We start from the raw sequence: 14702 nt of genomic DNA, 5'->3' as shown, positions 1-14702 counted from the left end.
TTTTTTTTTTTTTTATTATACAGACCCTTTCCAACAAATTACAATATCATGGAAAAATTAATTAACTTCCATAATTCCATTCAGAAAGTTAATCTTTGATAGAAGATAGATTCAGGGCCCACAATTTAAACAATTTCAAGTATTTATTTATTTTTACATAATTTGGACTTCCAGCTCATGAAATCCACGAAAACAGGATTTCAAAAAATTAGAATACTGTGAAGAAATCAGTCCACACTACTTCTCAGTTTTTGCTGAAAAAAAAAGAAAGAAATTAGTATCACAACAAATCAATCAAAATATGGTACTTTCAAAATGTCAATCTTCAATACTTGATTGAGAATCCCTTTGCCTTAATCACTGCCTCGATGCATTGAGGCAATGAGTCTGGGGCATTGCCTGGGAGGCATGGACCAGGTCCTGCTGGAACATGAAATCTGTATCTCCATACAGATCCTCAGCAGAAGGAATCATGAAGTCCACTAAAACATTCTGGTAGACTGTTGTGGTGACCTTGGATTTAAGAAAGCAGAGTTTACCAACACCTGCACCAGACATTGCACCCAAATCATGACTGACTGTGGATGTTTCACACTGGACCTCAAGCAGTATGGGTTCTGTTCCTCAGCGTCTTCCTCCAAACCCTTGGACATTGATTTGCAAACACACTTTATTTTCATCGGAAAAGAAGACCTTGGACCACTGCTTGGACACAGCACTCTGTGAACAGCCAGCTGTATTAGCTGTGAACTTTTGTGGCTTACCCATCCTATGTATGGTATCAATGATGGTCTTCTGACCAGTTGTTGTGTCTGCAGTTTTCCCCATATTGAACCAAACTGAGACAATTGAACCAAACTGAAGCAATTTAATGACACCTGGGGAAACCTGTGCAGATGCTTTGAGTTTAGTAGATGATTAATGTGTCACATTCAGTTTAAAACATTCATGCCCTGCAACATTTGGGCTGATTTCTTCACAATATTCTAATTTTTTTAAATACTTTTTTCATGGGTTTCATGAGCTGGAAGCCCAAATTAAGTAAAAATAAACAAATAAATACTTGAAATTGTTTAAATTGTGGGCCCTGAATCTATCATCTATTAAAGATTAACTTTTTGAATGGAATTATGGAAGTTAAACAAGTTTTCCATGATATTCTAATATTTTGGAAAGGGTCTGTATAATATATAAATAATATATATAATTATAAAATAATGTATATTGTATGTTTATTTTGTGTTTAAAAAATAAAAGTTGGAGAAAAAAATAGAAGGCACTCAGGCGCCATCCAAATATGTGTATTTATGTGTATTAAAACCTTATGATTAATCTAGCATTTCATGTCATGGGTTTAGCAACTCTGATTTTAGAAGAGTATAATGTAAAATAATATTCTGTTGTAGTTTACACTGTATAGATGTTAGTAAAATTAAAAATACTCAGTGTTACATAGTGTTTTCTCTTTCAGCTTCAGGAAAGCATCCACCAGTTACACTGTATTTCTGCTGCGCAGCTTACTGGAAGTTCTGGGTCACAGTTGGACAAACACTCCACCAAACTGCTCGAGGTCATCAGGAGCGTGAAAGAGCAGAGCACCAGGATCTTACAAGTTTTAGATGAGGTGAGAAGACTCAGTGGGATTTATAGCTGAATTGTTGTTTTGTGTAGATGTGAGTTAGATTTTAATTAAAAGTAATTGTTCTTACTCAGAGTGACATCACCATCATGAGAGAAGCTTAAAGCTCTGATCATCTACCTGAACCTGTGGAGCATCTTTTGAAAGAACACCAGGTCAGAAGATACGGTGCACTAACACGAGCAACATCCACAGACCTTTTGTGTTTGAAATGCAACATTGCACTGGATATTTTTTCTTCTTGCTATAGATTCTTCTGATTTTTGTCTACTGAATTTGGGCTCAAACTGAATTAACATCATGCCAGAGTGGGAGAAACAAATACATGTTTTGACGACTCTTTGATCTTTATTGTAGCACCGACACTCATTTTAACTGAGGACTCTTGTTGTAGTAATCCAGCTGTTAAAGTGTCCAGTTTCAGAAAGTAAAGAGACCGTACTTGTCCTCAGTTCTTTATTTTTGGTGTGTTTACAGGATGTGCAGGAGAACGACCAGCTGCATCTGGAAACCAGGGCGATCTTTGTCACTGGGAGAGAGGATCCTTTCCATCCACCCAAATACATCAAGATAATCATCGATGGAACACAGGTCCTGAATGAAGTGTCTTCTGTTGTAACATCTGTTGTCATGTTCTTCAGGCTCATAGACTCAACCGAAAATATCCAAAAATTAACAGTACTCTGCTGGAGCTTAGTGGGAAAAAGATGTCCCCAAAGGTTTATAGGCTGTGTACCAGCTTTGCAGAGGTTGAATTTAACTTAATCGATTTGATTTTTCCATTGGTTCTTCTACACCCAAGACAGTTATTTACCTTGATGAGGTTTGAGCTCAGAGATTCCAGGTGCACAACAGTCTAACTTTAGAGTTTGCTACTTTTTTGGAAAACTGGAGAGCAGTTGGATTTGTACTGCAGTGTTTGTTTTTCAAGCCAAGGGGCTGGACCTTCTCCATCCATATGTTGGAAAGTTATGGAACCGTCTAAAACAGGTCTCTCTTGTAAATGAGTCTCGAAGGCTCAATGTGATTAATCTGTATAAATAAAAGTTGAATGAATGAAAATTGACCATAATTCCTATAGAAATAATGCGAACTGTATTATTTAGTAACATATTTTCCCTTGACCATTTTGAAAAGGAGACATTAGCTGATTTTGTTTGAGGAAGAATATCTAATTGTCCTTTCACTCCATTTACAGATATATGTTGCAAAGTTGAGGGTTATTTATAATTTCATGGAGTAAGTTATTTGAGTTTCAGAGTATTTAGTTTGATTCTCTTCAGCAGGTTTGACAAGGACAAAATGTACCCATTCCAAAGACTGTTAGCTAAACTGCAGACATATTTTGTTTTCATCTTGTTATTTTTAGTACCACTTGATCATGTGTCAAACTCAAGGCCCGTGAGCCAAATCCAGCCCACCAGAACCATTTCTGTGGCTCTCTACACCCTAAAGAGCCAGAGACAAAACTTCAGGATAACAGTTGTGTGCTTCAATATTACTTTGTCATTCAAATCAGTTTTTATGTTTATAATGCCAAATTAATCTAATATAAAATTTTTAGTAGTCATCAAATGCAGACAGTTATATTTTACCAGTTTGTTAATAGGTTGTTTAATCAATACTATATTATAGAACAGCTTATGTTAGGTGGGTGAATGATCTGACTGTTGTTTGCAATAATCCACATTATTAGCAGAAATCGTGCACCACAAAACAATTTTTGCTTAGGACCCCATGGAGGCTTGGGCCGGCCCTGGTTATAAATATAACAATCATGCAAAATGCTGCTGAAGTTGGGACGAGTGATTTTTAATATTGTTGTCCTGAATCTGTATAAATCTGACCAAACTGGTGCTGCCATCAGGAGACAGGTTGAAAAAACAGACATTTTCTACCCAGTAATCAATTTGACACAAAATGTTTGGTTTGTACATTTTTTTTTGTAAAAACGTATTTTATAACGTGAACATTTTTGATCTATAAAATCTCTGTGCTTGAATTAACTGTGTTAATGATTCCTGATGTGGTAAAAACTTAACTTTGTTGGATTTTTTACCTGGATTATCGAGCATGAATCAGTTTCCAGATTATAGTTTTATCTTCATTATGAGTTTGTCTCCATTTGATTAAAAAAAAAATGCAGATTCGACAAAAAAAGTCAATGTTCTCAATCATTTCCAACCCTTTAAAGATGATGTGTGTTTCTATCCAGAACATCTGAAGCAACTTGTTTAACATTAACAGAGTCAAAAACATCTGGCTTCTGCCTCCCACATGTTTAGACAAAAGCCTTCATCCACAGCTCTGCAGCTCTTCAGGATGGTCCTGTCTGCACACATCACTGGTGCTGTTTGGTAATCCTCTTGGCGTGTTCCAGCACCGAGCTGTGTCTCAGGGTTCTGCTGGTCCACGATGCTGGGATTCCCTCCAGCCCAATCTAGAATCACAAACAGAACATTTCATCAACCATTAGAGTGCTGGGATCTTAGAGAATATGAGGAATTAACAGACCTGCGCTCCAAGGCACGCTCCGATGAAGGACGCCCTGCTGCAGGTGCACCCCCCACAGCTCATGGTGTCTCTGATGGCCGTCTCAAAATGCTTGGCTGTCAGGACTCCATGCAGCGCTGCCTGGAACGCACCTGGTAAACCTAGACCAACACCAGCATCGTCTTAAAGTCTGACACTGTTTCCTCAGTAAACTTCTGCTTCATTGACTTCACTTTAAGGAGCTTGGTTAAAATACCTCATGTGTTTGGAAACACAGTGGGGATTATTTCCTGAGGAGTCTTGGATAAATTCTCCTTCACCTGATGAATGTGCCCTGAAATCAGGCACAAATACAGTGAGTCCAATATACAGACGGGCCAAAAAGATCAAAGACAAAAGCTAAAATCTTCTATAAAAGTAGCAGCACAGCAAGTCAATGTGAGTTTATCGAACACCATAAAACTTTCTTCTGCTGCAGATCTCACATACCGATGACTGCTCTGTCCAGATCCTGAGGCTGCTTCCTGTTGCAGTCACTGAGCTGAGTCAGAACCACCTCCAAAACCTTTGGGTCTGGTCCGTTCAGAATGAAATGTTCCAGAAACCTGGGAGAATAAGAATATATCCTGGCCTTTAGATTTAATCTCATCATCTGTGTTCAGATTTTTCCTCTTCTACAGGCTGAACTTTCTTTGTTCTTAATGTTCTGGAATGAGTGTGTCTGGAGCTGGTCATCTTGTTGAGCCATGAACGCTCCAGATCTTCTGCGTGTTTTGTTTCACACTGTAATGAAGCCAGTGCTCGACGGTACATGATGCAACCTTATATTTCCAACATTACGTGAGCCATTTTCATTGAACTTTAAGTGCTATTTCCAAGCAACATTGTGTGGAAGTAGAACTTAGTTGGGAGAGATGTTGCCTAAGTTAGCCTAAGGGCGACCTGCTTGCTGAAATAACATTGTACCTGACAGATCCACTGACCGTGCTGCAGCCAGAGTTTCTGCCACACATTCGTCGTTGTTTTGGGTGACTCGAACAGCCTGTTCAACCTTTTCCAGCATGTCGGGCTGTCCTGCGTAAAAAGCCACTATAGGAGCTAGTTTGGTGATCCCATCAATCTGACAGTCGGTCTTGCAGCCTGCAGCGAAGACAGCATGTTGCTTAGAGTTGTTTTTAGCCATGCATACAGCTATAAATTAAAAAATCAGCTTTACCGGTCTCCTCCTTTCCAGCATCAACATTCTTTAGGAAACTTTTCAAACTTGCTTGTCTCCATGGTCCGTCAATAGGGAGCTGAGGTCTTGGCCCTGGTAAATTAAGAGAGTCATCATTGTTGCCTCAGTAAGAAGGAAGAGTGACACTTCATAGAAACTGGACAATTCTCTTACCTCCTCTGTCTCTGTAAGGATCATTGACGGGTGTGTCGTATTCTGATCCTGGTCCAAAGTACTTCAGTGTACGCTGCTTCAGATCGTCAACATTTAGACCTGATGAGAAACAAAACAGTAGACCTGTACGATCGTAAATGCAAACTGAACTGAACAGAGACACTTAGGTGCTTGTCTCAAGTTGGTAATCATCATCATCAAAGACAAAACTAAATCTGAGACTAATTGACTGATTCTCGTGATTTTGTGCTTCTTAACATTCTGGGGAGTTGTAAAAGTTCAGTATGATCATAAGGAAGTTTATGCACTAATAACACCAGGTACCTCCACATTGTGACAGGGACTCCAGCAGGACATAAGCCTGGTCTCCGTAGCAGCTCTGCTGGCCCGTCTGCCTCTTGTAGAACGGGTTGGCAGATTCAGCGCAAAATTCAGAGTTAGGATCCTGAGCCAAAATCCCCTTCAGCTTCTGAAGATCGTATATCCAGTGAAGAGGTTGTGCTAAAGGTGAAACATACTCATAATGACATTTGGATCTGAAACCTACGAGTAACACAATCCAGTAATTTATGTGCACAGTTTACAGAAGTTAGAAAAGAAACTCCTGGTACCTGCAGCATCTGCAACAGCTGAGCCTACAATGGCTCCTAAGGCTCTGTTGGCCACAGATGAAGCCATCTGCTGAGACATGGAAGGATGGAAGATGATTTTTCTGCTCATCTCGACTTGAATTTTGTAATCTAATCATACTGGGGTGGCTGGGACATTGTTCAGATTATTTAGACTTTTTAACAGTAAACTTTGATTCAGTTAATCTGAATATTCATCATTTTAATGCACTTCAAACTAAGTCTTGTCTGTTGCACAACTCAGCAGCGCGTGATAAGCAGCTCTGACAGTCACGTGACATGTCTGTCAATTACCTTTTCTACAAAATGATTTAAATTATTCTTCCATCTGCCACTTTATTAAGATAGTTTAAGTCCTGCTTGAAAACTGATAAGTCATATTTGCTCAGTGCGAGATATATTTGAAAGAAAAGCCCCGTACGTTTTAGCTTTAGCGGTTAGCTGCTAACAGCTAGTAGCTAAAAGGAAGCTAACGAAGTAAGTTAACGGACATAAATTCAGGCTGATGTTTAAAACACTGACCTTTGCCTTCGTTTAACTTGGTGCAGTATTACTGCAGTTTGTATCACCTCTTCAGGGTGAATAATGTATACTTACGCAAACAACTCACTCTGTCGTACTCTTGTTATGACAGTTAGCCTATTAGCCCCGCCCATCGAAAGGAGATCAAACAGTATGTGATAATATTTACAGTTACTAATGCGCATGCGCAAAGTGGGTGGGCTCTGGATGTATTCATGCGGACAAATAATTCGTCTTACAGAGAAATACATTATATTATGCTTCGACAATAAGGATATGGATAAAGACTTGATCTGCTTCACCCAACTTCTACTTCTCCTGGGAAAATTTCACATTCACAAGAAAAAGTGGTCAAACACCAAGTCAAGCATGACCCACTTCAACAAGGAACTTTACAGCACCGCTATTACAAAAAGGCAATGAAAACCATCTCAGTTCTAGAAACACTTAATGTGAATTTATCTATATAAGCTGTAAATAGATTGTTTTGTATCTTTTTAGACTTTTTTTTTACTTTTTGTACCATTTTATAATTATATTGTTCTTTTGTATATTTGTATACTATTACTTTTGTACCTGTTGATATACCCCTGGCAGAAACTTGTTTGTAAAGTTGATAAAGTTTTGTAAAAAATAAAAATAAAAAGTATTCGTGCGGACTTCCGGTTCGTGACTGCGTTCACGTCTCATTCCTATCTTTCATAAATCTGAGCTGATGCAACAAAGAGCTGACCAAAAGTACAGCAAACATAAATAAATAAAATAATAATGATTTAGATTTTCAAAATATTTGAGCCAATTAGATGTTTACTTCTTCTATGTTCACGTCTCAGTGGTATGTTGTTATATCAGGCCACCAGGGGGAGTTGAGAGGTTCTGTTATATACACAACACACAAACACTTAGAATAATGTTTGCATCAGTTTTAGTTGTTTACACGCACATTTCTGCTGTGACAGGCTAAAATACCGGAAGTTCTCAGTGCCAATAAATTGGGAAGCATGACTGGAAGGAAAAAGGCACCAAGTTTTTACCTTTCCAGATGGACTATGCCTGGGACCACCTCATCAGGGTCTACAACTGATTACCATTCCTTAGATCAGAACGCTTTCTTGTTTAGAACACTTTTAGCAATTCCTAAATCAAATATTTTTAGTACTTATATATCAATGTTATGAATATTTCCATAATGTCATGCATCTCATTAGGGGGGTGCCGGAGTCACTGGCAAAATGCCTGAAGCAAAGACAGGCATTTGACCTGAGCTGGGCAGGTCAAAGTCTAACGCTGGAAGGCACCCTCCGCGCACACATAGGAATAGTTTACATTCAAGCACATAGAGGAAACTGATTAATTGCTTGCAGTTCCAGTGGTCTTGAACTGGAAGTTTTTTGAGGAAACTCTCTGGGTCCCTCAAAACCAGGGGGGAGTTGATAGAAATATTTTATCTAGACTGACCCTGGGTTTTGATCTAATCAGAGATGGATTGTAATAAGATGATGACCGGTTAAAACAGAGCCAGCAACTCTAAAAAAGAGAGTCTCCCAGGGATTCAGTATCCATCAAGGAATAGATTTTTATTTATTTGTCAATAAATAAATATATGTCAATAATAATTTTTGCAGGAATTGCACCTTTTCCAGTTTATCCCTGGTCTAGCCAAGGAGCAAAACTCTCAGACTTAAAAGGACATTTTGAAACGAACCACTCAAATGAAATGGGATCACTGAGGAATCCAATGTTTTTGTATCACACTGTGTTCATTTTCCATTTCTTCATACAATTTGTCCAGGTTTTCATCCAACGGTTCTATGTAATATTTGTTTAAAACTCCAGTTATTTAATGTTTCTTCTCATGAAGTCACATATTTCATTTGGGTCTTCTAGGTTCCTATGTGGTTTGCAATGTATTATAGTCATTTTTCCATCATGTTTTGTATCATGAGTGATTTCTGAAACTTTTGTTTATTTTTTTGCATCTGCTTTTGTTAATTTTGTCAAACTTCATATGTTCAAAGCTGTTCTTCAAGTGTTTTTCTAGCACATTATAACACTTTTATTTATTTTCAATCTCTCATTTACAATTCAGTTCAGTTTATTTATTTACATAGCATCAAGTCACAACAGAAGTCATTTTAAAATCTGGTCAATGATCTGAAATTTTTTAAATACACAGTGGTGGCTGGACATGGGCACCAGTGGCACCGATGACCCCCACGACCCGAAAAGGAAGAAGCAGGTAAAGATGATGGATGGATACATTACACATTCTGTCAACAGTGAACTAATGAAAACAAGTTTGTACCACCTGAAAGTACTAACCTGTACAAAGAAACTGGATGTTCTGCAGACCATCTACTGGTCAGGAGACGTCACTGCAGCAGTTCACTAGAATGAACATGTTCACTTAATAAATGAACATTTAATAAGAAATCATTCAAATGAGTCCAAGATTAAATTACAATGTTTATTTTTAATGAATGCTTATATAGCTCTATTTTAAACTAGTATTTGTTTACCCTTTATTTCTGTAAAACAAAAGACAGCTAACCAGAGCTTATTTTGAAAAGGAAAACAAATAAAAAGTTTAACGAGAGTGGTGAAGGCTGCACAGAAGTCTGTTGGAGTCAGACTCCCCACCATCACAGACATCTACACCTCCAGATGCAGGAAGAGGGCCACCTGCACCATGAAGGACCCCACTCACCCAGCACACACACTTTTTGCCCCGCTCCCCTCAGGAAGGAGGTTAAGGAGCATTAAGTGTAGAACCACTAGACTGAGGAACAGCTTCTACCCTGAGGCTGTTCGACTCATGAATTAACCAAGATAATCACTGTGAAAAATCACATCATGTTGCTGCTGATCTGTTTCATGTTGCTGCTGATCTGTTTCATGTTGCTGATCTGTTTCATGTTGCTGCTGATCTGTTTCATGTTGCTGCTGATCTGTTTCATGTTGCTGCTGATCTGTTTCATGTTGCTGCTGATCTGTTTCATGCTGCTGTTCGTCCTCATCTGCTCACACAGACTCATGTTCGTGCTGCTGTTGTTCGGCGTATTGTTTTTGTACTACTAGGGCTTAGTGTATTTTAGAGTTTAGTTTAACATTGTTCTTAGTTCATATCTTAGATCTTATTACTGTTTTTTGTTTACAATTTATAATTTTATTGGCTGTAACTGGGATCCTGTGTACACAGTTTTGTTCCACCAAATGTGGCACATGTGGTGCGCATGACAAATAAAGAAACTCTGACTTTGGACTTGACTCATCAGGATAATCACTGTAACGCCACTTTAATTGGTGATATGTGCTGCTGATTATTCATGCTGCTGGTCTCATGTTGCTGATTTTTTCATGCTGCTGTGTTCATTTGTCCTCATCTGCTCACACAGACTCATGTTGGTGCTGCTGTTCGGCGTATTGTTTTTGCACTATTAGTGTTTAGCGTATTTCTTAGTTTATATCTTAGATCCTTATTTACTGTTTATTTTTACCATTTATATTTTGCTATTGTTGGATGTAACTGGGACCCTGTGTACACAATTTCATTCCACCTCATGTACCACTTGTGATGCGAATGACAATAAAACTTACTTGAACTTGAACATGCAAATAGTTGAGCCAGCGACCTTCCAATCACAGGCTGTGCCACCACTTTGCAGAAATAGAAGTAAACATCTAATTGGCTCAAATATTTTGAAAATCTAAATCATTATTATTTTATTTATTTATGTTCGCTGCACTTTTGGTCAGCTCTTTGTTGCATCAGCTCAGATTTATGAAAGATGGGAATTTTCTGCTGTAACTGATTTGGTGTGACGATTGACAGCTGACCATCAGGCATGAAACCTTTTTTATAATAAGTTGAGTTTCAAATTTCTACAGTGAGCTGTGGTGTCTGGAAACATTAAAAGTCTCAGAACATTCAGTTCAGCCACAAATGTTCCCCCTTTAGGCCTATTAACGTAATCAGAACAGAAAACGGTTATGAAAGCTGTCACCACATCAGGTGTAAACGAGAGAGCCTTCAGGCTGACTCACTCAGTTTAATTAGATGTTTACTGAAACACGGAGCTGCAGTTCAGCTTGGTTGTCCATCGTTACTAAACATGTTGGAGACATTTCATCGGCCTGCCCGTCACCACAGAGCACCTTTCAGACCTGTCACAAACACCAAACCTTGCTTCTTCACTGTAAATTCTCATGTCTCATGCTGCAAATGTGTGTAATATGATGCCACATGTGTATTTTTAGCTGATATCTTCCCTTTCAGTTTGTAAATGCATTCCACGTGTGTTCAGCTGAAGCGTTCTCGTGCAGGACGGATGTGTCCTGCAGGGAGTCTGTAAAACTCCATGTTTCACTGTCTTCTTGAGTCAGGGCTAAGTGAAACCTTTGCCTCAGCAGGTGCACCTCCCTCTGCTCCTGCCTCTCCCCACGTCCCTGACTGACCCAGCTCCACATTCTAGCACGACACAGATGCCAGCAGCAGCAAATTAGACACCAGCAGCAGCCCCTCCTGATATGTCCTTCTCTGTCCCACATCCCTTATTTTTAGCTGGGATCCAAGTGTCCATCTTCTCTTAATATGGGAGACGAGTGCCTCATATTTTGCAGCCACCTCGATCATATTCTGACTTTGGCAAAACCTCAAACTTTGCCTCCATCTCCATCGGTTTTTGTGTGTTCTGTGGCCGGTCCGAGACAAAAAACAGAGTTGTTTCCCCCCTCTCGTGGTCCCACTCCTCCTACTTTTACAGGTCTGCTGCACACACACATGTGTGCGCGCACATACACACAAAGTTGTTGTCCCAGCAGCCAGTTGGACCCTCCTCATCTTCCCTGCTCAGTTACACCCCACATGGGCGGACACTCTCACCTATGTCAAACTTAGCCCAGCCCCTCTTGGAGCCTGTGTCCCACTGCCAGTTTCCCATGTGGGGTTTGTCATAAGGTGGATCCAGGAGTTGGTCTTGCTCTCTTCTGGGTGACGCGGATTGGAAAGGGTTCTGCAAGCAATCTTTTAACCCCATTTTGTATAAAACACCTGTAAGTAAGTCTAAATTGCTTCAGAGGAGCCATGAAGTGGAGGTGGGTGCTTGTGGCAGTCTTGCTGTCATTCGGGGGGCTGTCACTGGGCAAGGAGAGCTTGGACTTCCCTGAATATGATGGCAAGGACCGCGTCCACGACCTCAACGCCAAGAACTTTAAGTCTGTGATGAGGAAATATGATGTTTTGGTGGTGTACTACCATGACCACCCCGGATCCAGCCGCGTCGCCCAGAGACAGTTTGAGACTGAGGAGTTGGCTCTTGAGGTGGGTTGAGCTGAGAACTTTCAACAGACAGAGGAGGATAAGAATGCACACAGACACACTGAACATATAAAACTGTAACGTTAAGACTCTGAGTGGATGCTTTGATAGGATGTGAGTTTAAAGCTCAGTTCATTTTGGGTCTGTGTGCCCCAGATCAATCAAATGTCAGATAGACAGGTGGCAGCTGAAGCATCTTAATGTCAATGCATGTGTTATTTGCAAAAACAGATTAATTATCTACTAACTATAGTGGATTTGAAAATGCTGAGATGTGCAGATCACTAATTAGAAAAGCCACAAGTTCCCTGCACCTGAAGGCCGAGTGCTTTGCACAACGCCTGTGCATGACAATCACACCTTATAGGACCTTGGTGAGCCTGGGCACGGAGGGGCATCTGCACCTTCCTCGCAGAAAGACATTACATCACCATTCATCATGAATCTTCAGCGTCAGCTCTCAAGGCGTTAAACACGAGCATACCAGGGCTCCTTCTCAGCTTGCATCAGAACTTACTGTAGCTCAAATGTCACATTTACCAAGAACGGCTCTGCTTGCTCTCAGATGAGAAGATTCATGATTTATGGGATGCACCGAACCATGCGACGTATTTCATGAGACTGGACATGCTTGTCGTACTGTGTTATGGCTGGCAAACTTGTTGGAGTACTTTTAAAAGCATGCAAGGAGGCTGGATCTAAGTAAAAGAGGAGATGAAGATACAAGTAACAGAAAATAAAAGGAGGAGTAAACATTAATAGCCAAAACAGCAGAAGAGAGTCGGAGCTCTTGGTCTATCGCATCATCTCATCAGGCTCTGGTGTCTCTGTAAAGGCCAGAAGAGTCTAAGAAGGCCAGCTCTGGAGGTCCTGGCCCCAGTAGTGCCACCTCAGCTCTGTGCTGTGATTGACACTTGCAGTACTGTACTTGTCAGCGGATCCTTGAACGCTGAGCATCACGGCCTCCTGGCCAAAATAGTCCCGGGCCTGCTGTGGCTCCTGGCGCTATATATATCCTGAGCCGCTTTTGTGGAGGGTCGAGTTCTCCGAAAGGCTCTTGTTTCTTCTTAAGAATGTATTCTGATTTTCATTTAATGAGCTTTAGTTATTAGTAGGAGGCAATGGCACAAGGTGCAACATTTCAGAGGTTAAGGTTCTCCATGTAGGTTGGTAAAGTTAAATAACACGAGGCGATGATAGCGTTTTAAGTGCTTTCTTCTTTTGGTCATTTAAAATTGAGTCGGATTTTAAATGGTCTATTTTTGTCTTTATGCGTTTAAGATCTAAAAGTAGAAGTGCATATATGTCTTACATGACACATATATATGACCTGAATGAGAAAACATAATTTGGGTCACGTTAATAATAAAATTAATCCTTCACGTTATTTAAAACTTACTGTATTTCATAAATTATACTCTCAATTTCCATAAAGATACACTAAACAGCAGCTGTTAATGCTCTTTAATTTGATAGTATTGTGCAAAACATAATGTCTTTATAAAACAGTCATTTTAATAAAATCTATGTAATAAACACCTCTGCAAAATGTATTTACATGATCACTCCCAGTTTGCAAGCTGTTTTTGGCACCCTGTCCATCTGCACCTCCAGTTAACTCAAAGTAATGCAGAGAATCGTTTAATCTGTAAGAAATTACTGGACTGCCTTGTTAGTCTGACTTTATGCTGTAAAAGCTGCTGCTCGAGGTCTTGACACCAGTTTCCTCGCAGCTCTCTCTCTCTGTGTGTGTGCGTGTGTGTGTGCTTTTGACCCTTCAAATGCACCAAGAAAGCCCTGAAGCTCTTCCTCAGAGCGCTGCGGCTGCGAGCCTTCTGATTGGTGGAATCAGCTGTCAGTCATGAGGGTCAGGTTTCATACAGATTTAGAAAGTGCATAAACAGCTCTCTGAAAAGCAGGCTTTTATGGTAAGGAAACGCATGTCAAAAGGTGCACTTGGTGATTTAACAGTTGTTCAAAAGCTACAAAGATGCCCCCACCCCCACCACATGCTTCACCTTGTGTTTATTTGTTCTGATAAATTCACGTCTCTTTCTCTGTGACTTTGTTTGTTTTGCAGCGTGTAGCCCAGGTCCTGGACGAATTTGACGATGAGGACATTGGAGTCGGTCTCCTCGATGCAAAGCTAGACAAGGCGGTTGCAAAGAAATTGGGTAAGAGCGTGCAGAAAATCCCACACACTATCAGTGTTTCACCCTCCATAACCTTTTAATCTGAGCTGTCTGAGGCCAAACACCAAACTGCTCTGTCCCAACAGGCCTCGATGAGTCCGACAGCATCTTCATCATCACAGACGATGAAGTCATTGAGTACGATGGCGAACTTGAGGCGCACACTCTCGTGGAGTTCATCTTTGATGTTCGTGAGGATATAATCTCACTGTTAATCTCATGACATGTTTCAGAATAAAAAGAGGAAAAATCTCTCATGTTAGAGAAACATGAGATGGCGAGGAAAAAGCAGGACTTTTATTGTTTTGAAGATGGCTAAAAACTCTTATTTTGTTCAATTCTGGACAAGATTAATCCAAGACTTCTCTTCCCCTCAGGAAGATTGAAGTGACATTTGGGATTAATAATCTGTATTATAATAGAGGTTTGGTAAAGGGAGAGTAGACGCATTGAAGAGCAGGTGTTGGTGCGACCCATCCATCCATCCATCCATCCATCCATCCATCCATCCATCCATCCA

At 40.1% G+C, this 14702-nt stretch overlaps 2 protein-coding genes across 5 annotated transcripts in view; one reads left to right on the top strand and one right to left on the bottom strand.

Moving 5' to 3' along the window:
* Window positions 1-3435: 3435 nt before the first annotated feature.
* Window positions 3436-6816, bottom strand: selenoj (selenoprotein J). Of its 4 annotated transcripts, none has more exons than XM_037681542.1 (10): window positions 6749-6816; window positions 6134-6200; window positions 5847-6023; window positions 5523-5621; window positions 5349-5441; window positions 5116-5272; window positions 4622-4737; window positions 4389-4466; window positions 4154-4293; window positions 3436-4079 (listed from the first exon to the last, which is right to left on the bottom strand). In XM_037681542.1, the coding sequence occupies exons 2-10, from the start codon at window positions 6198-6200 to the stop codon at window positions 3981-3983; spliced, it is 1026 nt and encodes a 341-aa protein (XP_037537470.1). In that variant the 5' UTR covers window positions 6749-6816; the 3' UTR covers window positions 3436-3980. The 4 variants fall into 4 exon arrangements, with proteins under 4 accessions (XP_037537470.1, XP_037537469.1, XP_037537468.1 ...); XM_037681541.1 differs by having other exon boundaries at window positions 6134-6203; window positions 6674-6809; XM_037681540.1 differs by having other exon boundaries at window positions 6674-6809.
* Window positions 6817-11570: 4754 nt separating this feature from the next.
* casq1a (calsequestrin 1a) overlaps window positions 11571-14702 on the top strand; it is a 14466-nt gene continuing 11334 nt past the window's right edge. Inside the window, exons 1-3 of the mRNA XM_037682115.1 lie at window positions 11571-11993; window positions 14071-14164; window positions 14269-14369. Of these exons, the coding sequence (XP_037538043.1) occupies window positions 11757-11993; window positions 14071-14164; window positions 14269-14369 (432 nt within the window). The 5' untranslated portion in view covers window positions 11571-11756. The remainder of the gene's footprint in view (window positions 11994-14070; window positions 14165-14268; window positions 14370-14702) is intronic.

Source organism: Nematolebias whitei, chromosome 9 (genome assembly GCF_014905685.2).
Source record: "Nematolebias whitei isolate Nwh7 chromosome 9, NemWhi1, whole genome shotgun sequence".
NCBI lineage: Eukaryota > Metazoa > Chordata > Actinopteri > Cyprinodontiformes > Rivulidae > Nematolebias > Nematolebias whitei.
This window is presented reverse-complemented; position numbering and strand designations above follow the sequence as displayed.